The 22,494-nt window shown below is 41.7% G+C and overlaps 6 protein-coding genes and 1 long non-coding RNA gene across 10 annotated transcripts in view; 2 read left to right on the forward strand and 5 right to left on the reverse strand.

The window, feature by feature from the left end:
• Positions 1-22,494, reverse strand: part of LOC124190689 (collagen alpha-1(XVIII) chain-like) — a 107,633-nt gene that overhangs the window by 1,997 nt on the left and 83,142 nt on the right. The window lies entirely within an intron of this gene.
• LOC124190694 (semaphorin-5A-like) lies at positions 13-10,994 on the reverse strand. Of its 3 annotated transcripts, none has more exons than XM_046583534.1 (12): positions 10,765-10,994; positions 4,352-4,514; positions 4,118-4,217; positions 3,381-3,529; positions 3,154-3,259; positions 2,548-3,075; positions 1,981-2,473; positions 1,676-1,892; positions 1,311-1,351; positions 918-1,037; positions 643-843; positions 13-476 (listed from the first exon to the last, which is right to left on the reverse strand). In XM_046583534.1, the coding sequence occupies exons 2-12, from the start codon at positions 4,473-4,475 to the stop codon at positions 48-50; spliced, it is 2,508 nt and encodes an 835-aa protein (XP_046439490.1). In that variant the 5' UTR covers positions 4,476-4,514; positions 10,765-10,994; the 3' UTR covers positions 13-47. The 3 variants fall into 3 exon arrangements, with proteins under 3 accessions (XP_046439490.1, XP_046439489.1, XP_046439491.1); XM_046583533.1 differs by lacking the exon at positions 10,765-10,994 and adding an exon at positions 4,791-4,922; XM_046583535.1 differs by lacking the exons at positions 643-843; positions 10,765-10,994 and adding an exon at positions 4,791-4,922.
• On the forward strand, positions 5,308-9,945 carry LOC124190692 (dual specificity protein kinase zak2-like). Its single transcript, XM_046583528.1, has 9 exons — positions 5,308-5,680; positions 5,744-6,240; positions 6,297-6,421; positions 6,535-6,812; positions 8,004-8,476; positions 8,548-8,654; positions 8,718-8,974; positions 9,046-9,551; positions 9,671-9,945. The coding sequence occupies exons 1-9, from the start codon at positions 5,436-5,438 to the stop codon at positions 9,790-9,792; spliced, it is 2,610 nt and encodes an 869-aa protein (XP_046439484.1). The 5' UTR covers positions 5,308-5,435; the 3' UTR covers positions 9,793-9,945.
• On the reverse strand, positions 11,076-12,248 carry LOC124190712. Its single transcript, XR_006873043.1, has 4 exons — positions 12,042-12,248; positions 11,609-11,731; positions 11,469-11,550; positions 11,076-11,310 (listed from the first exon to the last, which is right to left on the reverse strand). It is a non-coding gene; the product is annotated as an uncharacterized LOC124190712 (long non-coding RNA).
• LOC124190699 (3-oxo-5-alpha-steroid 4-dehydrogenase 1-like) lies at positions 12,896-14,347 on the forward strand. The gene is made up of 5 exons (XM_046583543.1): positions 12,896-13,208; positions 13,272-13,449; positions 13,521-13,690; positions 13,751-13,795; positions 13,861-14,347. Exons 1-5 carry the CDS (start codon positions 13,046-13,048, stop codon positions 14,133-14,135), a joined length of 831 nt encoding a protein of 276 aa, XP_046439499.1. The 5' UTR covers positions 12,896-13,045; the 3' UTR covers positions 14,136-14,347.
• On the reverse strand, positions 14,113-17,236 carry LOC124190695 (acylamino-acid-releasing enzyme-like). Its single transcript, XM_046583537.1, has 11 exons — positions 16,868-17,236; positions 16,692-16,802; positions 16,445-16,620; positions 16,249-16,376; positions 16,027-16,179; positions 15,830-15,959; positions 15,471-15,758; positions 15,139-15,401; positions 14,951-15,074; positions 14,365-14,884; positions 14,113-14,300 (listed from the first exon to the last, which is right to left on the reverse strand). Exons 1-11 carry the CDS (start codon positions 17,086-17,088, stop codon positions 14,204-14,206), a joined length of 2,211 nt encoding a protein of 736 aa, XP_046439493.1. The 5' UTR covers positions 17,089-17,236; the 3' UTR covers positions 14,113-14,203.
• On the reverse strand, positions 17,274-22,354 carry LOC124190691 (lysine-specific demethylase 4B-like). Its single transcript, XM_046583527.1, has 7 exons — positions 21,211-22,354; positions 20,967-21,152; positions 20,818-20,904; positions 20,465-20,751; positions 19,297-20,398; positions 18,414-19,230; positions 17,274-18,338 (listed from the first exon to the last, which is right to left on the reverse strand). The coding sequence occupies exons 1-7, from the start codon at positions 21,663-21,665 to the stop codon at positions 17,955-17,957; spliced, it is 3,318 nt and encodes a 1,105-aa protein (XP_046439483.1). The 5' UTR covers positions 21,666-22,354; the 3' UTR covers positions 17,274-17,954.

Raw genomic sequence — 22,494 nt, forward strand, 5'->3', positions numbered from 1 at the left:
AGGACTGTTGAGATTTAAGGCAGGTCAAGAGGAAAAGAGTGTTAATATTATTTGTTTAGTTTGTTAAGTTTTGTTTCGGTTAATTTGCCTGATTTGGACGGTTCGCTTGGAGGTCCAGGAGGTCCAGGAGGACCTGGCTTGCCCCGTTTGCCTCGATCTCCTTGATTTCCTTTGGCTCCTTCGACACTGGAAATAACCGAAGGACCGACTGGACACGCAGGGCCAATTTCGCCTTTCGTTCCTGGCAATCCCGGCTCGCCAGTGTCGCCTGTAGGACCCATTTCCCCGTCGGTTCCTCGATCTCCTTTGGTACCTGGTAGCCCAGGTTTACCTAGATCACCAGGCGGTCCATCTCGACCGGGCTCGCCTTTGGGTCCAGAAGGCCCTTCTTTGCCAACCGGCCCGGAATCGCCGCGTTCTCCTTTCTCTCCAGCTGGGCCTTCAGGTCCAGTCGGTCCCGTCTGACCTTGAGCTCCCTAGAGAGGCGAAAGCAAAAATTAAAAAGATGATTAAACATTTGTTTGTTTTTATAAGAAAAATGTCATTCCGTCTTGAATAATATTAATGTTAATCAAATGGACAAGTGATGATGAATGAATGACACACTGAGTGAGAGAAAAAGGAAAGGAGAGAATAACTCACTTCGAGGACCAGTGGTCCGCTGGACACACCCGGTGGTCCAGGCTGTCCAGGTTTTCCTAGATCACCGCGTGATCCATCACGACTGGGCTCACCTTTCGGCCCAAAAGGACCTTCTTTGCCAACTGGGCCGACATCTCCGCGTTCTCCTTTCTCTCCAGCTGGGCCTTCAGGTCCAGTCGGTCCCATCTGACCTTGAGCTCCCTACACAGGTGACACCAAAAAACAAAAAGATGATCAAATTTAAAAAAAAAATGTCATTCCGTCTGTAATAATACCGGAATGCCCGTCGTGCCAGGTTTGCCGTCAACGCCCGGCGGACCCGGCGCTCCCTGTTTGACTTGCTCGGCCAGTTTGGCGATGATGGAACTCTCGTTGCAGCCACAAACGCCTCCACCCTTTAAAAATAAGAAAAAATGGTTACCACAAAATATGCCGAATTATCTCAAAGTGGTGCAAAGTCAGAGGTCCCATCATTGAATTATTAATCGAACATCTCATCCCCTCCGACAAGAAAAGCTGGCCCGTTCATTTCACCGTCAAGAGAGGATAACAATGAGCGGAAGAGAATAAGTTGGGCCAATCAACGTCACAATCCGTCGTCGAGTGAGGTCAAACAGAAATAAACTACTTGAGATGTTCTGACAAAAGTCTAACAAAAGACAACTTACTCCGACAATCGTAGAAGATTCGCCGTTGACGCCTTTTTCTTCTGTTAAAAAACCAAAAACAAAATCAGAATTTAATCCGTCACAAATGAAAAAAAGTGATCAAATGAGCGAAACCAAACAGATTTCCAATGAAATAATAATGCAACCGATTCGCGAAATCTCCACAGTGACAGCACAAAATAAACGAATCATCCGCTTTCACATATACCGGATGGATCGACGTTTTATTTTCGTTGTTCTTTTGTTTTTCTGCTCATCAGACGAATTCAAGCGGTGGCTAAATATTTACCAATGTACATCACCAAGATGGGCAGACGCACTGCTAAGAAGATGAAACAATTACAGAAACAAAGTTAATTATTCACCTGGAGAGATGGATGTGGGGCAGGTGGTGAGGGTTTGCTGCTCCCAACAGGAGGCGTGTGGATTATTGTCGGGTGGAGGCGAACACTCGCCCAGTTGCGACTGCCATCCGCAGTAAGGATCCACGAAATCGAGACACTGCGTCCTGTTGGCGAATCGCTTGCATCGTTGACTGGCCAGTCGGATCACCTCGTTTTCCGTTCCAATGTACAGCGCGTTCTGTCCAGTACAACGTGAGAAACAATAAAAGGAGCAAAAAGGATGAGTAACCTAATCGGAACGTTAATTTCACAAGGGCGACACATACCTGCACTTTAAGGAATTGCATCGTTTTGATCTGGCGGTCAGCCGGTTGATGGCTCAACCGGGCAAAAGGATCGACAATTTCGACCAGACAGCGTTCCTGAGTCCCGGGAAAGACGGAATATTTGCGAACGAAACCGTCTCGAGATGCCACGTAGAGGACGTGAATGGACGAATGATTTTTAGTGGCGACCACGTCGACGGCGATGTGGTTGAATCGTACCGAATCGAGCTGGATCAGCGGTCCACGTCCGTATTTTCTGGGTCGAGATTGGACAGCTCGATCCATCAGCTGATACTTTCCAGCTTCCACCAAGGATCTGCTAGAACTGCTGGAACTGCTCGTGTCATCAGAATTGCAATGCGAGTGGACGTGAGTCGAGTTGACACTCTCCCAGGTCGAATTGGGACTCGACTGGATTTTGAACGGACCGGCGAACGATTCTTGTATCGCATCCAGGGTGAAGGAGCAAACGGCCGATCCAGCAATTGAATTTCTACATTAGAGCGGGAAATTTGAAAAACAAGATTAAGTCAAATTTAATAGAAAAAGTGACGTGTGATTATTAACTCGGCTGTTGTGAAGGCGGCGTAAAAGAGCCGCTCCTCTTCCACGTAGGCGACACTCTGAATGTGATCGTAGTAGAACGGATAATCAGCCGGCACTGAGCAATTGAGCCGGGCTTTGACAAAGGTCGTCCACGTACTGTCTTTGAGCCTCTGCTGCTGGCCACCGCCCATGTCGTTCTTGCAGACCCGGGCCACACGGGAGTAAACGGCCTTGCCGCAGTTGCTGACCTCGACGGCCACCTCTCGGAAAAAGAAAAAGACAAACTGGTCCACTTCTACCGACGCCACAAATTCGGCAGCGTCCAGCCAGTTGACCTTGCTTGGCAACGTCCTCAAATGCCCGAGCTGCGGGCCGGCAATGAAACTGTCAGCCGATGTGCTGGAAACGGACGAATTCAAAGGCAGCCGGAAGATGGCCACCTCCTGGCTGGACAAGTCTGTCGGCGAACCGATAAACAAATCAGCAGTGCCATCAGCCGGTCTGCTCGACAGGAAACTGCTCATGTGACTGTGAGGGCTATGCGGACATCTATCACGTCCATCAAATAAAGAGGAAAAATGAATTGATTTAATTGAGAGTGGCCAGAAATGCTGATGGATTTCTTACCTGGCAAGGCACGGAAAACATTCCGAGATGTTGCTGATGGCCTTGAGCGGACGCCAGGAGCAGCGAGGAGTGAAGGCGTTGGTCCCGCACGCCAGAAGTCGATCACCTGAATGAATAGACGCAAAATGAAAAACAAAATTTGTTGCGGTTATTTAATTATTTCGGTCGGAGAGTTTGGAATTTCATTAAACGAGAGAAATCATAGAATCCGGAAAGAATGTGAATACCGTGGACGTGCAGAACGCGGATGAAGTTGTGACAGTCGTCTTCCCGTTGGTCGTTTTTTTGGCAGTCGTCGACCGCTTTGTCATCGGCTGGCCAGCGTGATTCTTCCAAGAGAGCCAATCCGTCCAAGCTCAAGCGAAATAGATAGTCCCTGATGTCGGTTGTGATTGAAAATAAAAGTTACCGATGTTTAAAAACAAAAAACAGGCCAAAATTTTTCTTCTTGTGGAATAATCAAGTCGAATTTTTCAAAATAAAATCAATCCATCAAACCTATTATAGACTGAGCAAATGAGAAATGAGTCAGTTATCCCAGAGTCATCTCCTCCAGATTTTGTTTGCCACATTTGCCATCGATTCACTTTGATGGTCCTTCAAGTTTGGAAAGGATCGATCGAAACGTCAAATGAAACGACAAACTCGACACCAGTCGATAGCCTTTTCCCTTTAATTCCTATTTCGCCCACTTGTCCTGCTCACGTTCTTTTTTGTTGGTCTCCCATTCCGTCGAGCCCTTTGTATCGTCGCCCAACCCGACACTACCAGTCGACTATGATCCCTCCATGGTTTCCTGTTTTGCCTAACGAACGAAACATGTTTCGCAAGTTACAAATTATATGGTGGGGAATCGAATAGCAGAATGCGAATAATAACCCAATCCATCGTCCATAAAAATTATAAAGAATTGGCGATCTAGACTAAAACAGAAATGGATACCCTTAGGAAAATTGTGTTTTACCTTGCGGCCACGATAAGTTGCCCTCGCGTCACGTCAAACACCAGCGAAGAAAAATTGCGGGCGACGTTGTGGTTGAACCTGACCATCGACTCTTCCAAAACTGGATAGGCAATGTGCAAAAATTAAAAAATCAGTCAACATCTTAACGTACACAGCCAAGTCGAAATGGGCAGAACGATGACTATCAAATTGAATTCTTGCACCGACACATTTTCGATAGAATTTTCAACTTACCGCTATCGTTGGGTTGCCGGAAATCGGGTAAATCGGGACTAGGTCCGTGGTGTTGGGAAGCAAATGAAGAGACGCCGAGGATGGCCGCCACAGCCAGCAAGGCCGCCGCTTTGAAATTTCCCATCGTCCGTCACTGATTATCCAGTTGAGCCGTTGGGGACACCTGCAAATAAAGGTTTTCTTATTTAGTCAGTCAATGGACTAATCAAATTCAATTTATGATAAAAATTAGCAATGAAAATAAGCAAAGTGAAATTCAATTTTCAAACAATTAAAAATAAAAAGCCAAAATAAATCTTATCAGATTAACATCCTGCATCTAACCTAATTCGACATAACAACACGGTTATGAGATCACATTACAGAAAATTCAAAATTTTACCAAATCAAAAAGACAAAGAAAAACAAAAGGCAAACGGAAACGTTTCCAGAAACCAACCGCTTTTGGAAGATTAAAATTGACGTGGTTCGCCAGACTCGATTGATTTCAAACAAGTAGGAAAAAGGCGCAAGTTCGGATGGTTGCGGTTGATAATCGGGGGTTGTTGTTTCACCGTTGCACTTGACAAACGACTAGCCAGAAAGACTCAGAACTGCAGGGCGATCGATTTGAAGTTGAACTGGCATCAGTAACAGTCCTGAACGAGCACAAAGTGGCGAGTGGTGTAGAGAGGCGAATGTGACACCTATACAGTTTTCTGTGCTAATACAATTTATCCTTTGATTGGGCTGACTTCCTTTAACTCGATATTTAAGAGCCGAGCTATTCTCTCGAGTGTCTCAACGTCGCAACGTGTGTCGTGTGTCAAAGATTAAAATTCCATCGCATCCACAAGTGGAAAGAGAAAGACGATGCCCGAGAATACAATATAGAAGACGATCAGACAGCATCGGATGAACCATTAGGTGATTCACACTCGCCAGTTGTTTAAATTCTCTTGATTAACAATTAACGGAGGGAATTGTTTTGCCTATTTTTGAAAAGCAGCTTGTTAAATAACAAAGAAAAAGTAGAATAAAATTTTACCGAAATCACCAGCCAATAGTGAAGGATTAAAAAAGTCAGAAAATCACTCAACTCCTCATGTTGAAATTACGCGACAAATTTCGGCAGTTGAAACTGACCGTTCGATCGTTGGACCGTACCAAGATTTTGGCACACGGAGGAGCATATGGCACCGTATTTGAAGGGCAATGGCGTGGGATTCCAGTGGCCGTCAAGCGAGTTCCTAACAATTTAACAAAGGAACGGAAGAAATCAACTTTACTGAAACTCAATCATCGAAATGTCATCAAATTATTTCACATAGACAGCGACGAACATTTCAAGTAATTTTTACATAATAAGAGCTATACTTTTTAAAATGATAACTAACAAGTGTTCCATTTCAGGCATTACGTTCTCGAATTATGTGAAGCCTCACTCGACAGATTATTTTTGAAAGAGTGCGACCCGCGAAAATATCGTGGCCCAATGCCACCAGAGTATGAAATCATCAAACAATTAGCCGAAGGACTCGAGTACATCCACCAAATGAAACTAATCCATCGGGATATTAAACCAGAAAACGTCCTCATCTGGGTGAACCCACAAACTGATCAAGTTTTGATGAAATGGTCCGGGCTTGAAACGAGCAAACTAGTCAACGAAAGGGGAACGTGTTCCATGAGTGGAATCAAAGGAACGTACAACTGGCTGGCACCGGAAACAATCAAATTACTTAAAGAGGAAGACGCTAATTTTGTCCAGCAAACATGGACAATCCAATCGGATGTTTTTGCGGAAGGACTGGTCTTTGGCTATTATTTATTGGGCGGGAGGCATCTATACGGATCCCGTTATCAAATTCAATACAACATCATCAAGAATGCTCCCGTGAATCTGCCTAGTAAGTCGGGTTCTAAATACATGAGCTCAATTAATAAACTTAATTGATGTCAAAAGAAATCCAGGTGAAACCTGCTTTACGTGCCCTGATTGAGAAAATGTTGACAGCGAACCCAGAAGATCGAATTACTTCGTCAGATGTCGTTCAGCAACTCGAAAATATCGGACGTGGACCGTTCAAGGTAATGGCCAGTTTGAATCTTGGTGTAACTAGTCCATTTATGTTTGATCACTATAATAACAATAAGAAAAGAACAAGAGAAAATTAATTTAAACAACCCACACAAATTTTCAGGACGACGAAGTGGTTGGTATAATTCGGTGTAGTTTATTCGATGACAGACCACCACCCGAAAAATCGAATGAAATCAAATTGGACAAAGAGACCATTTTAGGAAACGGAGATTACGGCGACGTTTTTCTAGGCGAATGGAATAGCAAACGGGTGGCTGTCAAGCAAATCAAATTATCGGAAATGAAAACACAAAAACAAGAAGACGAACTGACATTACTGAGACTTGACCATCCGAATGTCGTCAAACTTTTGCACGTCGAGGATGACTCAACATATAGGCAAATATAAAGTCGACAGACTTACATGGCCAGCAAAATAAGAATTAACTCTTAAAGCAGTGCTGCCACTATGTCGGATTTGTCAGTTTTTGTAGGATTTTCGAAGTGCTTGCATGACATTTGCAGGACGTAAGATTTTGCAGGATTTTCCAATTTTTTGTCGGATATCTGGTAATTTTTGGGGATTTTTTGAATATCTGGTGATAATTGTATTAATCAATTGAAATTTGCAGTAGTCAACAACTGAGACCACTGTGGCGCTGTTGTCTGGTGCTCTGAGCCTAAGCCGCTCTGAGCCTTACTCTGAGTTTCTGATCTGTGGACGTCTAGTCCTCTCGTTTGACTGTTTGAATTTGAGAGTTTTATTGAAAAAAAGTTCTGACATTGTTGAGGTTTGAACCATTAATCACTGGAGTTTCCATTCCAGCTTGCTATCCATTCAGCTATAGAGACCTTATCAACAGTTACAAGTTGTATGTATTAATTACATTAATGGTTAATGAAATGACTCTTGTCATTTTTTCGTTGCAGCAGAGAAAACATTGGGTAGTACGTTTATAAATAAAGTAAATACGTTAAGTTTATGATAATTGTGTTGCTTAAAGGACTTGTTCTTTTTTATTTAACATACTTAAGAAGCATTAACATACTTTTTAAAACTTTAAGTACGTTAAATCTATTATAAGTGTGTTGCTAAAAGTACTTGTTCTGTAAACATACTTAATTTCATTTTATAAACATACTTATTTTTTTGTAAGCATATTACACTTCGAAGAAGCATGAAATTTTGCTTTTCAGTTTGTTTATAATTCTTACCAAAAAGCGTAACGTGTTAAAGTAATCTTAAAGTGCTGAAATAGGGCTAAAATAAGCATCCTACCGAGCTGCTGTGTAGCTTTTAACTGTCGGTCAACAGTATCAAAATAATGTTTTACCTGTCTGACAAGAAAAGACTTCAAATATACTAGGATAACTAGGAAATTATGTTGGATCGTGTCGGATTTATGCGGGTTTTTTTTTTTTTGCAAGATTTTTGCGGGATTTTGAAGAAAATCGTGCAAGATAAAGTGCAGGATTTTTCAAAAAAAAAAAACGGATTTTCGGGACTTTTTAGGCAACCCTGCACGACTTTGCTATTTCATAAGTGGCAGCACTGTCTTAAAGATATCATTTGTTAATTATAATTTCTAGGAATTATGCAATGGAACTGTGTGCCGCCTCGTTGGACCAATTATTCTTGAAAGATGATGACCATTCAAAATATCTCGAGTCGATGCCCCCAGCGGAAGATGTCCTCTATCAATTGGCTATTGGACTCTACTACATTCACGAAAAGGGATTGATCCATCGGGACATTAAACCTCAAAACGTCCTCATCTGGATGAATCCAACAACCAATCAAGTCGTGATGAAATGGGGCGGATTACGACTTAGTAAAGGGAACGACGATATTAAAAACAGGAATTTGACATTTGGATGGTTAGCGCCAGAATTACTGAAGACACTGGACAAAGGAGATTTCGATACGTTTCCAACAGTCAAGAGTGACGTCTTTGCCCAAGGACTTTTGTTCGGATATTACCTGTTGAGAGGTGAACATCTTTTCGGGTGTCCTGTTAAAGCTGCCTCTAACATAATGACAAACGAACCAGTCAACCTCCAAGGTAACTCGGATTTTACAAAACAAAATTTAATGCATTTCATAATCAGCTCATGTAAATACGTTTTCGCAAAGGATTCGAGAACCAGGCCACTCAAGACTTAATAAAGAAAATGTTGGAGCCCAATCCTGAAAAAAGAATGACGTCGTCGGATGTCGCCGAAGTCTTAGAACAAATCAGGGTATTATCAAAGTGCTGTTACTGAGAATCTCTATAGAAATAAAATTGAAATAATCTTCCAAAGGCTAAGGAGATGGTCACCACAATGGCAGATGATAATACTCCAAGTTTGAAACAAATAAAAATTAATGTTAACAAGATTTTGGGAAGTGGAGGTTATGGAATAGTTTTCCAAGGCGAGTGGAATAACAATCAAGTGGCGGTCAAACAAATTCCTTTATCTAAAGTCGAAAGTAACAAACGAGAGGAAGAAGCGTTGCAAATGCTCAATCATCCGAACGTTATCAAACTTTTCCACACAGAAAGCGACTTGGAGAATAGGTATTAATAAAATGAGAAAATGTACATTTTTAAAATATAAACAAGTGACACTTGTTAACGGCTATTTCTAGGTATTACGTGATTGAATTGTGCGCTGCTTCACTGGACGAATTATTTGCGAATGAGAAGGAACCCAAAAAATACCAAGGACCAATGCCACCAGACTCTAAAGTTCTCCTTCAATTGGCCGAAGGACTCCAATACATTCACGAAAAAGGTCTGATCCATCGCGACATTAAACCCCAAAATGTTCTGATTCACGTCGATTCAACTGGGGAAAATATTTTGATGAAATGGGCCGACTTCGGTTTGAGCAAAATAGTCAACGAAAATGGAAGTTATTCTCTATCGAAGAATGTCAAGGGGTCGGATAAATGGTTCCCACCGGAAATATTGAAATTAATGGACGACGAAGAAGCTAATTTGACTGAATGTCAAGCAAAGCAAAGAGGAACCATCAAAAGCGACGTCTTTAACCAAGGACTCGTCTTCGGCTATTATCTTTTAAAAGGGCGTCATCTGTTTGGTAATCTTACCGAGTCAAACATATACAGAGACAAACCGGTTAACCTAGACAGTAAGTCGCTGCATAGTTGAACTATCGATTTTAAATGTTTAATGTAAAATTTTCAGTTTTCCCCTTAATGGAATGAAATAATATTACTTTCTGAATCGCACATTTTAATATCTTTACAGAAATACAATGGGAAATCGGTCGCGAACTGATCAAGAAGATGATCCGTGCGGACCCAAAGGAAAGAATTTCTTCATCGGATGTCGCAAAAGATCTAAGAGATATCAAATCCGACTTAGGTTAACTCGCCCAACATAAATTTTAAGATTGAAATGTTTCATCTATTATTATCAATTACGGCCTGGGGGGAATAAACAGCTTTTTATTAAATTTAAAAATGCCATTGCATATTCCAGTGGAGCAACCAGTAACCAATAAAATAAAATAGAAACTTGAATTTGCATTCGGTCCTTGACACAAAAATAAAGAGAAGAAAAATAACCTAGCCACAATAAAACCACACAGAGGTTATTTATGACAGAGCTGATGACTAACCGTTCTTCCTAACTAGTTTAGTGCTTGCCCTTTACCCTAAGCCGGTTTCTTTTTTTGATTTGTAATGGGTAAGATGTGGGGAACAACAAGGAGGAGATAATCTGCCTCCTTACATGTGGGAAATTACGGAAAGCAAAACGACGATAAAAGACCCAAAATGCAATTCGAAAAGATGAGATGGGCTGAAGTTGAAGACACGTTATCAACAAATGAGTAATAATAGCCATGAACCAAATTGATTCTTTGTGACAAAAGAGAAACCAAACCGATAAAATTAAGGATCGCTTCCTTCTGACGTAACAAGTCGTTCAACGAAAGTGAAAGAAAATGAACTCTGATTCGCCTGGTTCATTGTGATTCCTCGTCTTAAATACTCCCCTATTTTCCATAGAGTAACCAGCATTTTTGTTGTTGTTGTTGTACAAAATGACTGGGCGAAACTGAGCTAAAACACTTAATTAACTAGAAGACATTTCTTGAAAAAAAAAATTTACCTCGCAAGGTCCTACTCCGACCAGCGTTAATTGAAGGTAGGGACGGTCATTCTCTCTATGTTCTTTCAACCGAGCGAGGTGACACAAAATGAACTCTGATTCAGTGTGACTCTTTATCGTGAATACCCCCTCCCAATTTCTGATGAAGTAATCAGCATTTGTTTTCTGCACTAACTGAGAACATTGAGCAACTAACTAAAGCAAGAGAAAAGATCATCGAGTCCTACCTTGAATGATTGGGTGTTAAAACTGGATGACTAAAGTTGAAAATTAGAGGGAAGAAGTGGCAGGAACGAATCACGTCCTCGTGAATTCCCCAAACTCGTGAAACCCATTCACACTCAGACGGATGTACACGAGGACAAATCAGAGAGGTTCAAAGTGATGAAGGCAGATCTAGACGATTCTCGTTTGCGTGTGAAGAATAGAAGACGAACCTTTGCCAGATTCGATTGTGAGAAAATCTTGTAACTTACAGTTACAAGTCAAATAGAAAACAAAAAATTATGCCATTGGTTATAAAACTCGGCCCGTTGTTGATTCAGAAGGTTGGTGAAGGTTATTCGCACAGAGGTCACCTGCTTTTTATTCCAGTACGTACTCGAAACCAAACCGTGCCAAAATAAGCAAGTCCCTGGTAATAGCCATCATTCGCCACCACCACCAATGGGCACATTCATTCCCCTCCTCCGATCGAAAGCCGGTTACATCTACCCTTGGTCCACCCCGACGATTTAGCAGATACAATCACGGAATCTTTCGGTCTACTATCACTTAATCGATATTTAAATAGATATTTTTTTAAATTAGAAGACACTCATGATTTCACAAGGAACGAATTTTTTAAACCATAGATTCTTGCCCCCCTTCTCTAATTACTGCTTGAATATTGTGGTTTATTGATACAACAAAAATCTAAAATCTGCTTTACCTTGTTCTTGTTGGCTTGTAAACTTCTTAGATGGACCTTGGTCTACACCAAAATCAAAATGTGTTGTGATGAAGAGATTAACCTAAATGATGAAGGGTATTAGAAAAGATGGACGAAAAGATATTAAAGCGACTGTTTACTTAATTTCAATTATGATAAATTGACTTCAGTGTAGAGGAAAATATGGTTGGGTTGCCTATTGTCCACATACTACATAGTGAGATGGACAGTGGCGTTGACATGAATGGACTGCATCAGGTTACCTGTAAAGAAATAGATCATACAATTTATGTATCAGGAAACATCCATGAACTGCTAGAAAATATTAAAATACAAATCAAATCGAGGAAACATTTTGCTTTAGCTACTAATGTTGTGCAGGAATGGGCAAGATTTTTCATGGCACAGACGCTAGACAATCTAACTAGAACCCACAAAAGGTGTTGAAGACTTCCACCATAACCCTGCACTGCCTGCAACAATTCATTTACAAGAAAAAGCTTTTAGTCCCCTAAGTACTGCTCTATTCTCAAGATCTTTTTGTTTAACCATGGTTTAACCATGTAATTTTACCTTTCTGCCATTTCTGCCTCTCTTTGATAACCAATCACACATAGTGTGGCCTGCACTGTCGAAGTTCAACCAGCACAATTCAGATTACAGCGTTCCAAATGGTTAATTATTTGGCGTTAATTACACTTAACTTAACGCACTTAACTGACGAGTTACAAGTATGGTCTCTTCAAAGCGAGACCACATTGAAGAGAGACGAAAAACCGCGAAAAAAGTGAATGAAATGAAAACATCTCAAAATCTCAACGAACAGCATTGTCAAAACTCATCTGAGATCAACGAAAAAATAAAATATTTAAATTGTTGTGTTGTTCGATTTTACTTGATTTTTTGTATTTAATGTGTCTTTAAAACAGCACAATAAATTCTTAAATTTCGAAAAATAATTAATTGTTTGAGTTATTTAAAAATCAGTTGCAACTTGCAACAAATAATTAAACATTGGAATTGTCTTTTCCACAAAGACCGCAATTACCCAATAGTAGTTAACAACCTAAACTATCAAAAAAGCAAAACTATTGTTCGTGTGAACGATGAAGCTGTCTCTACTCTTTAGCATTTTCATTTTGTATTCGATTCGAGAAACGAAGAAATTGGCGCCAAGACTGGTGTTTACACGAAGTCAACGCCATCTAGTTTTTCGTTTGGCGAGAATTATCTTTTCGTTTATCGAGTCTATTAAATCTTTTTCCTAGGCTTATTGGAACTAAATAACCTAATAATAAATTGTGTTTCTTACATTTTTACATATCATCATTATTGCATATTGAGAAAATAGAACAACAGCTCTGGAACAACTTTTACAAATTAATTTTTCTCAAGACGAATTAAACTGGCAACCCGGAACCAAATACGTCAACATAGGCACATTAGAGCGGTCTACAAAACAGCGGTCGAACTCGAAAAATCTATTTTAGGTTTTCGTTATCTTTGAGCTAAATTGGCTGACACTAATTTGATATTCTATAATCTATACAGTGTGCATATAATTTCCTTCCAGAAAAATGTCCTCTAAAACTCTTGGTGGTGATAAATTTATTGTAGACTACTTGCATCCTTTATTTGGAGCTAAAAATGACTCGGAAATGTTTTCTCAAATGGTCTGGATCTCATTCCTCTATACTCTAAGTGTTATTTTCACTATGTATATATTACCAGCCCCATATGGTAATTGCATTGAATAACTAGAAATGTTGAGATGATCAGAAATTATAAACACATTTTCCAAAGGACGCTATAGCAGCTCAAAATTTGGATTTCTCATCCCTGGAAAATTTGCCTGGATGACCCAGGAATGCCCAGCTCTTATAGTACCTGTAATTTTACTATTGACTACATCTGCAACCTGTTGGCATTCCACTGCAAATAAGATTCTCTTGTTAGGTTTTATCATTCATTACGTTCAAAGGTAATCCAGGTTTTCTTGGCATGATATATTAACAGTTCTTGTGTTTCATGCAATTTACTTTTACTTTATAGGGCTTTCATCTTTCCACTGAGCATGAGTAATCCCATGAAAAGTTCACCCTTTCTTGTTTACATTTCAGCATTGTCCTTCTGCTTATTCAATGGCTTCATGCAAGGACATTACCTTTTAAATTATCATCAGTATGATGATAAATGGACTGCTTCTCCTCAATTCATAATAGGTGGTTATTGAAGTATTATCATCTTGAAAGAATTCAATTCAAAGATATTTTATGTTTTAGGGATAATCATCTTTTATGCTGGTATGGCCATCAATGTCCACTCAGGTACAGATATGGGATTAAAAATGTTTAGGAACAAGTTTTATATTTCAAAACTAAATAACCAACAGATCAGCTACTGATTCATTTGCGCAAACCGGGAGAAACCGGATACAAAATTCCAACTGTTGGATTGTTCGACTACATCACCGGTGCCAATTTCTTCGGAGAAATTGTCGAGTGGACTGGATTTGCAATTGCTTCCTGCAGTCCTCCAGCAACCATCTTCGCTGTTTTCTCTGCAGCCTATCTCGGCATGAGAGCATGGCATCATCACAATTATTACCTATCTAAGTTTGAAGATTATCCAAGAACAAGAAAAATAATCATTCCATTTGTATTCTAACCGCCAAAGAGGATAACATAGTGATATTATAGAATAGGAAAAATAGAAATTGTAAATCGGTTAATCTGTTACAAACTTTGTTGAAACCACATAACTGTGTTGATAAGCGCATCTGTATCGACGGGGACTTGACTTAGTGGATGGCAGTCTTCATACATAATCATCCTAATTTTTTTAAATCCAAAGATTAAGATTAATAAATTGAATAGATTAATTTTCCTTGTTTTACCTGGTTTTGATTCCGTGCAGTTGCAGGGCACGATAGTATTCGATCGACTGAGTTGGAGGCACGCGACGGTCAATTTTGCCCACAAGCAGCAAAGTAGGAGCTTTCACCTGTTTGACGTATCTGATGGGAGAAAGCTCCCACATTTTAGACAAAGTTTTCGGTTCGAGCAGCTTTTCCAGTTCGCTGCCATCCCCAAGGTTTGATTCGACAATGGTCCAGTCGGCAATATCCGTAATGGGAAACATGGTGGCCATATCGATCACGGGATTGCGAGTGGAGACGGCCCGATAGAAATCGGGGTACTGACCACTCAAGTGTGTGACAAGGAATCCTCCGTGGGACCCACCAAACAGAAACACCAATTCCTTGTCCAGAAATTCAGAGTGCTTCTCGATCATCTGAACGGTAGCGTTGTGCACTTCCTGGACGTCTTGCTCTCCGACTTTTCCCAGTAGAGAGTAAAGCGATTTTTCACCGAATCCGGTCGACCCGCGGAAGTTGACCAACAACACGGCGTAACCTTGTGTTTGACAAAAGAAGCTATAATTTACCAAGGGACAAACGCAACACTTGTAGACTCGATTACCTAACTGGGAGAAAAAGTAAACTTCCGCTTTAAACTGATCAGTTGAGACAGAGTGAGGGCCACCATGAGGAGCTACGACTAATGGAGTCTTTTTCGATGGATTCTTCGGGTAGATTAAGCTAGCCTGGATAATGAATGAAACTAAAGTTATAAACAATGACAACAGTGAATTTTTTAAACTTAAATACTTCATATTCCATATCACCAGGAAGCTTAACCGAAAGCAAATCAGAAGCGAGCGATTGGGTCGGTGGTAATTCGTTTTTGCCAGTTAGGCATTTCCACTCTATCGGCTCCTCGTTTATCTTGTCAGAATTGAATCGGCCAATGAAAAGCTGATCAGGTCTGATCAAAGAGACGCCACAGACGAGTATCACGTCTTGGAAAACATCAAGTACGACACTCCCAGTGCAACCTTCGGGGAGAGAGAGCTTGCAAATGTTGGAAGAATCTGCAGAGAAAATGAACGGTAAAAGTTTACTTGTAGATAACTAGAGATAACAATTATGTTGATAATTACCCAGATTTAACGCGTAAGACTGGACGCTGCTTTTGCACGGTGTTGTAAAAAAGACCAATTTCCCATCAGGTGACCAGCACCGCTCTGGGAACGATTGATTGTACATTCCCTGGTATGATTCGCTCGTTCCAGTTTCCACCTGACGAACCGTTCCGTCAGAGCTAATAGACGAAATCTTTTGTTCCTTGTGATGAGGTCCGTAAGCTAAGCTCGATAAATAGAGAATTGTGTCCGATTCCGAATGGTGGCGCGGTGAAGCGGCCGTGTTGGTCTTTAGGCCAAACCAATCTATTTAAAAAAAGGTTTTTAAATAGAAGTCTAACTGCAATAAAGCATAATTCTCTTGAGACATCAGTTACCGTATTTGCCAGAGGAAATGTCGACCTTGAAAATTTGGCTAGGACGATTAGAACAATAAATAATTCCCAATCTACGAGGTTGGTGGAACCAAGCAACACCAGCCAGTTGATTGTTTGAACACCAGATTAGCTAAAAGCCCAACAAAACGATTATTAAACAATTGTACTAGAATTTGAAGAACGGCATCTCATCTCACTTGTCCCGGGCTCCATTCCTCGCTGGCCTCCAAAATTCGGACACAATCTTCAGACTGGAAAGGTTCCCAGTCAACTTTAAATATGCAAATGACTGGTTGGGATTTACCGACGAGCTGTTCACCCCAGTCCTCAACAAAATCGTACTCGACGCCCTTTCAACACACGAGATATTTTTCATTTGAATGAGAAAACTTGACTCGAGAAAAACTTTTAATAGTTACCACTTTTGAGCCTTCAGCTGTAGCTGCCATTCCAAACTGAAGAAAAGATTGCTTTTTAGGTTCTTTCTTCTCAGCCAAATATACCAAATGCTTTTCATCAGGGGAGAACTCCAGACAACCAAAAGTACCTTATAAAGCAGAAAATTATTATTAATTGGTTGGTAAAGCAACGATAAGGCAAAGATAAGTCGATTACCATCAGTATAGACTTTCCCATGTTTATCAAACACTTGAAGGTCCACGCTGCTGTGTAGGTAGTTATCTTTCCAAATTTCCAATAGCTGTCTGTTTTTCTTTTCAGCCGATTTGGAATCAGGGATTTCTCTGATGATGGCTGTCACATTGGATGTCCTTCCAAATGCTTTAAGTTTCCTACCAAATAGACCAAATTTGATTGAGCATGAAGAAATAAGATAATTAAGTAAAACAATCAAATCACTTACTCAGTAGATACATCAGATGAGGGGGTTTGTGAAAGCAAATTAAAATTATTTTTCTGAGCAATGTAGTGGGTCTGAAATTTAATGCTTTCTTCCTTGGCCAAATTGCGTTGACTGGTTGACAACAGAGAAAATAAAACTCAGACTGTAACCAAACCAAATGAAATAACATTGCATACCTTGCCGTGACAGCAACATCGATGACATCGTTTTGAATGTCTAATCGACCAGCATTGTAAAAAACAATCTGCGATGTTCGTCTCCAAGCACTCACAGCTTCTTCAAGAGTGTATTTGAGTGCCATTCTTAATCTATTAAATGGTTGTTTGAACGACCGACTGTTTTCGTGGCACAGGCGGTTGTGGATTGTGAATATTGTTCGTCTGCTATGAAATGGCATTTGTAATTTCGTATGTTATCTTTCGCGTTGCCATTTTAGATATCAAAATCAAAGTATATTTGTTGATCAGATAAATATTGTCGCAACCATTACCTAAGATAAAGACCACTCGTGAGTCAATCATCGTCATCTTTTATCTATGTCGCAACATTCAAATTGAAAAAATTAGGAATACAAGGACACAATTTAATACTGCGACTACTTTATTCGATTCTTCAAACAGCCAAGTCAGCAGCTGATAACTCCCTCTAGAAGTTCACACAGATTTCTTTTTTCAATCTTGTCTTTCTGGAGTAATACGAGAGAATAGGATGGAAACAAAACTCAACAAATCATCTTTTCAATCGAATGCTGGTTATGAATAATATAAGACAAAGACTGTATACGTTATTTGTTTGTGTGAATAACACGAACACTCAATCGAAATATGGTGCCGGCAATTAACGAGGTATTTCTTTGAGAACAAGAAAAGAAAAGAAAAATTGACAAAAATTGACACTATAGAGCGGCGGGGGGACACAATATTATCCTTCGTTCAGAATCCAGGAAAAAAAACAAAAGTCCAAAAAAAAAAACACAATAATCATCGTCACATTCCCGCGCAGTCATTCAAATTACATGTTAATAACAATTTTCTTACAAGTCACACACACAAGGCTATATCATTCCAACTCAAGACAAAATAAATGTGGTTACAGGTGGATTCAATATTCTTAGTCTTCATTCTATCCAGCCCAAACACGAATTGTTTGAAATAACTTAAGTTCACATCATAATGAAGAAGGGGGGAGGAAGAGAAAACAAAAAAAAGAAAGAAAAGGCTTATTTAGTTGCCACGACTCAAGTTTGATTTAAAGAACACACAATTAAGGTTGAATGGCTGGACAGGCATGCTGGAGTCGTTGCATTTGCGCTGCTGCTGCCTTTTGCTTGTCCAGTTGAATTCTAAGATCTTTGGGTAGATCCTCGTCAGGATGATAAAAATCAGGTCTCTCTGCGGTGATGACGGTGTTGGTTCCGTCGCGGAAGGATAAACTGTAGAGTTTACGCTTCGTGAAGCCTCGATAGTGGCCGCCGTAGCTCTTGCCGTCCGTCCACAAGACTTCGACGGCGGCTCCCGCAAGGGGTGGGCCATCCTCTTTGCAATTGTAATTCTTGATGTCTTCCGGATAAGTATCTTGGCTGTTAGTCCCATCGTTGAAATCGACAGAATAGTACGTGACCGTCTGAGTATTGTCCGTCACATCAGCCTGTCAAATGAACCAACCAGTCGTGTTAAAGAGCTAAGCTTGCCAATAATAAAAAATAAAAACGGATAAACTCACCAGATGATATTCACCCGATTCGGGATGTTTGGCGTACACTTGCTGGCCGACAGACACATGAACAGGAGCCTTCTTTCTGAAGGCGGATGTGGTCGATCGAGGAGTGTGGCTGGTATTGCAGCAGTTGGCGGACAACTGGTTGCCATCCTGACTAATCGTGAACCGTACACCGTTGACTAGGCCGCACAGGGGATGGAATGCCCGTCCACATTGTTTGACACAAGGAAGGCAGTTGCCAAAATGCCAGGTGACACTGTTGGGGCCGATATCGGACCGGTTGTTCCAGCAGTAGCTACAACTGAGGGACATGGACTCCCTCCAGCCCAGTGAATTGAAAACGATGGGCTCGCGATTGTACGGATCAACGAAGGAAACACCCGGGAAGCAAATTGTACACACAACGTGAGCCCAGCGGCCGTCAGTCGTCCCTTTGAGGAGTCCACCTCGCTTCTGGCAGAGGCAGCATTTGATCAATTGTCGGTCCGTCGGGGTGCGTTCGCAGCGCCGGCAGACCCATTTGTCGGTCACCGTCGACTCTGCCAGTCCGCAACACTTGGCGTGGACGCAGATGCAACACGACGAGCAGCGCAAGAGGATCGACGAGGTGATTTCATGCCGATCCGAGCCAAACAGCGCTTCCGGCAACACAACGGCAGACCATTTCGGTGGTTGATCCGGTGATTGTAGAGGTTTCTGTGGCGTCCAGGGTCTAAGGACACTGCAGACGCAACAGTACGGCTCCTGCTGGCTGTTCAACACGTTGAATTCACATTCATTCGTCCAGGTCCAATCCTTTTGCTTCTCCCACATGATTGTCCTGACAGATCAATAATAATCAAATGAATTGTATAAAACGAATCAAAATTAAGTCAAATTTCTTTACAGGTTAGTGGAAACGTCTCTGGAATCGAGGCCTTTGCGCGGACTCTTTTGTTTTCTCGACCGACGTTCATCACCACCACCCGAACTGGATGGCGGTGGCGATTGATTGTTGGTCGAGGTGATGCAGGTAAACTGTTGTCGATGGAGATCATCCGTCGTATTGCTGGCCGGATTGGCGTTTGTTCCGGGACCCGGCGGAGCACAACTCGTCACAGAAGATGACGAACTGACGCCAAACTGAGTGCCAGGAACGAGGCAGGATTTGATGTGAGAGTTGGGCGACGGTTTCTGTATTCTCGTTTTACTGAACACATCCTGAGATGCTGAAGAAGACTCTTCCATCTTGGCGGCTGGATAACAAGAAAAGGATGGACTGCACTGGCCGACATCGTCGCCCCAGCCACTGCAATCCGCGTTCACTGGAATGCCACCACGACTGTCGTGCGACTGGTTTTTCTTGGGGATGCGGAAGCCCGGGAACAAGGCTTTCGACTTTAACGGCGAACATTTAACAACTGGAGCAGTCGAGGCTTCCACAACGCGGACGACTTGAGATCGCGGAGAAACGGGCCGTGGGGCCGACTCGGATTTGGTGCGACGCTGTTTCACGCTGGCGGAATTCGCATCCGCACTCGTCTTTGATTTGTTTCTCTTGACCGATTTCTTGGCGACAGGTTTCGGTTTGTTGTCTAATCCACCGGTTTCAGGGTCCCATTCTTCCACTTCTTCCTGCTCACTCTTCAAGTCTTCCATTCCGTCGCTTTCCATCTCGCCGGCCTTGTAATAAATCTCCTTCATCACTTCAAAGTGCTCGTCGTCGTTGAGGTCTTCCTCCACATCGACTGGACCTCCGACATTCTCTGCTTTCACTGAAATTTCTTCTGATTTGATCTCCTGATCCAGCTGTAGCTTTTGCTCAGCCAGCTGTTGTTCCTGTTCCAGTTTCTGGTGAATCAAGTGGCGTTTAGACTTTTTGTTGGTCGGCTCCACAAAACTTTCCGGCAAATCCGTGTAGTCCTTGTTCCAGAGGAGATCATCTTTCGATGGATGGGGAGCAGCTGAATGACGGCCGGGAATTTCCGGATGCGACCCGATATCTTTACCTGTCAGTTCAAATTGAGAAAATCAATCAAATAATTCCGATTTGACAAAAATGGATGAATTTATACCTTGAACCCAGAGGTCGTATCTGTCCGGTTGGAATCGTTTGACAAATGTCTCCATGCTGATTTTGACCATGTCTGGTCGGCAGGCGCAGTGAGTGGTTCGTTTGCCGTACTCGACCCAGCGAGGTGAGGCGAAATTCGTCGACTCGGCGCAATTGAATCCGTGGTTGAAGCCGGCGTGGTAGCCGTACGGAAAGGTGACCATAAATTCACCGGCTTCCTGGACGATCTTGTTGAAAGGGATCGAATGGTTCTTCAACACCATCGGAGAAATGACCGACATTTTGTGCCTATCGACAGAGAATATTGGATTTATACTTGGAACACTGGGTTAATGTGGTAAGAATAACAATTACCTCAGGTATGCTGGGCATTCCTTGTAATTGGCAGTGAAGAAATTGTTCGCTAGCCTTTCCAGCCTGGCTCCGTGCTCAGGAGGAACACTAGAAATCAAAAGTCTTTGAGTAAACTATTCAAAGCAACAAGAAAATCAGATGAAACTTACCAATACCAACTCTTTGGCTCTCCAAAGTGAAGGTAGTTTATGCTGTAAAGATCCATGTCTTCCGTGTGCCAAGCAAAACAGCTCTTCCACATTCCAAAGTACAGGTATGCAGTGTTGACTCCGTCAATGCTGATCCCATAATCTTCATTGACATAGTCCAAAATGGATCCAAGTTTATTGATATTCCTGCAATAAGAGTTGGTCATCAAACGATTGGTGAGATAACAGAAGCAAAAGTTCTTACCACTCTTTAACGGTAGGATCTGTAAGGCTGCCTGAGACATCTGCCCCGTAAATGGGTGGGCAGTAAGCAATGTTGCGCCAATATTTACGATCAAGATCTTTGTAGTCAAAATGAGGTGGCGTGGCGTGTTTGGCACTGTTGGCCAGACGTTTAAAGTCTTTCACTTTCATAGAGTTTTTCTGAATGTTGAAAACTTGATAGACTCCCTGCTTGCCTTGAACAACCTGGGAGATGGGCGCAGGGATGTCAATTTCACCGATAATGTTCATATCGTAGCCATCAGCCCTGGGTTTCCACTCTGGTGGGGGGATGATTTTGGCCAGACCTGCTTTGTGCGCCCCTCTTTTCTCTATTTCAATGATGTAACTGTTGAAATCTTTGAATTCTTCCCACGTGGGACGAAAGACTTGGATCTTGGGCCCGCCTGAACTAGTGTTGTTGGGATCGTAGTCCATGGTGACTTTGTGTGTGTTGTGTTATTGTTATTGGGGTCAAATAACGAAGGCTGGCTGGGGGGAACAGCTGTCAAAACTTTTCAGTCTCTAATAAGTAACGCAATTTTAAAGAGCTTTCAAGAACCGCTGGTCTCGACATTACAAACGACAAGAGTACAACACATCGTTGCGTGTATGGTCTACGTGACCGTCAAAAGAATACGAGAGCTACTACGGAGGGTGCAGCACGCAAAATCACGAGAGACGCCATTAAGAGACTATGTAGAGGCTAGCCTGTGAAGAAGAAGCTTCATCAATTGTTCGCTAGATGGCGTCGTTATGAATTATTTTGAAAACGTTTGAAAATATCGACCAAAATTACGTCATCCAAGTTCCAGTAACCTTACACATTTCCTGGAATTGTAATAACTAATGTAAAGTTTTGTACTACCCTAACCTTGAAGGGAAAAGATCAGCGAAATTAAATGAAACGTTGAAAACAAGTAAAGTAGCAGACAACACTGAAGTAATAAACTGACAGATTTCGCACTTTTAAAATTGTATGGCACGTCCTTGCCACAATCAAGTTTGAAATCGAGAGATGCAATTCACAGACAGGTGTTTCCCTGTGAAACAGTTGTGGACTTGTGTGATAACTCGCACGTGGAACACGCCACGTCAACAACGAAACAACTGGGGGGGACAATGAGCCATCAATCATCTGGTGCAGCAGCAGCTTATTATAATCTTTTCATTGACTATATCTATTCTTTCTTTATACCTGTGTGTTTGTATGGGAGGTACTTATTTCCTCATCAAGGTGATACGGAAAACGTCCTTGGCCTCAAGC

This window comes from Daphnia pulex, chromosome 3 (genome assembly GCF_021134715.1).
Source record: "Daphnia pulex isolate KAP4 chromosome 3, ASM2113471v1".
Classification (NCBI taxonomy): domain Eukaryota; kingdom Metazoa; phylum Arthropoda; class Branchiopoda; order Diplostraca; family Daphniidae; genus Daphnia; species Daphnia pulex.

What these genes read in the sequence shown, in the direction of transcription:
- LOC124190691 (XM_046583527.1), bottom strand. Translation starts at nt 21,665, where the DNA reads ATGGACTACGATCCCAACAACACTAGTTCAGGCGGGCCCAAGATCCAA. An exon ending in GAGCCAAAGAGTTGGTATTG is followed by an intron (nt 20,905 to 20,966) that starts GTAAGTTTCATC and finishes TTTGATTTCTAG; the next exon opens with TGTTCCTCCTGAGCACGGAG. An exon ending in AATCGGGTGAATATCATCTG is followed by an intron (nt 18,339 to 18,413) that starts GTGAGTTTATCC and finishes TTCATTTGACAG; the next exon opens with GCTGATGTGACGGACAATAC.
- LOC124190695 (XM_046583537.1), bottom strand. Translation starts at nt 17,088, where the DNA reads ATGCCATTTCATAGCAGACGAACAATATTCACAATCCACAACCGCCTG. An exon ending in CAGCTGAAGGCTCAAAAGTG is followed by an intron (nt 16,180 to 16,248) that starts GTAACTATTAAA and finishes GTGTGTTGAAAG; the next exon opens with GGCGTCGAGTACGATTTTGT. An exon ending in AGGAATGGAGCCCGGGACAA is followed by an intron (nt 15,960 to 16,026) that starts GTGAGATGAGAT and finishes TTGGGCTTTTAG; the next exon opens with CTAATCTGGTGTTCAAACAA.
- LOC124190699 (XM_046583543.1), top strand. Translation starts at nt 13,046, where the DNA reads ATGTCCTCTAAAACTCTTGGTGGTGATAAATTTATTGTAGACTACTTG. An exon ending in TTCTCCTCAATTCATAATAG is followed by an intron (nt 13,691 to 13,750) that starts GTGGTTATTGAA and finishes TTTATGTTTTAG; the next exon opens with GGATAATCATCTTTTATGCT. An exon ending in GGCCATCAATGTCCACTCAG is followed by an intron (nt 13,796 to 13,860) that starts GTACAGATATGG and finishes AATAACCAACAG; the next exon opens with ATCAGCTACTGATTCATTTG.
- LOC124190692 (XM_046583528.1), top strand. Translation starts at nt 5,436, where the DNA reads ATGTTGAAATTACGCGACAAATTTCGGCAGTTGAAACTGACCGTTCGA. An exon ending in CGAACCAGTCAACCTCCAAG is followed by an intron (nt 8,477 to 8,547) that starts GTAACTCGGATT and finishes GTTTTCGCAAAG; the next exon opens with GATTCGAGAACCAGGCCACT. An exon ending in CAAACCGGTTAACCTAGACA is followed by an intron (nt 9,552 to 9,670) that starts GTAAGTCGCTGC and finishes ATATCTTTACAG; the next exon opens with AAATACAATGGGAAATCGGT.
- LOC124190694 (XM_046583534.1), bottom strand. Translation starts at nt 4,475, where the DNA reads ATGGGAAATTTCAAAGCGGCGGCCTTGCTGGCTGTGGCGGCCATCCTC. An exon ending in TGCAATTCCTTAAAGTGCAG is followed by an intron (nt 1,893 to 1,980) that starts GTATGTGTCGCC and finishes TGTACTGGACAG; the next exon opens with AACGCGCTGTACATTGGAAC. An exon ending in GCGGACCACTGGTCCTCGAA is followed by an intron (nt 477 to 642) that starts GTGAGTTATTCT and finishes TCGCCTCTCTAG; the next exon opens with GGAGCTCAAGGTCAGACGGG.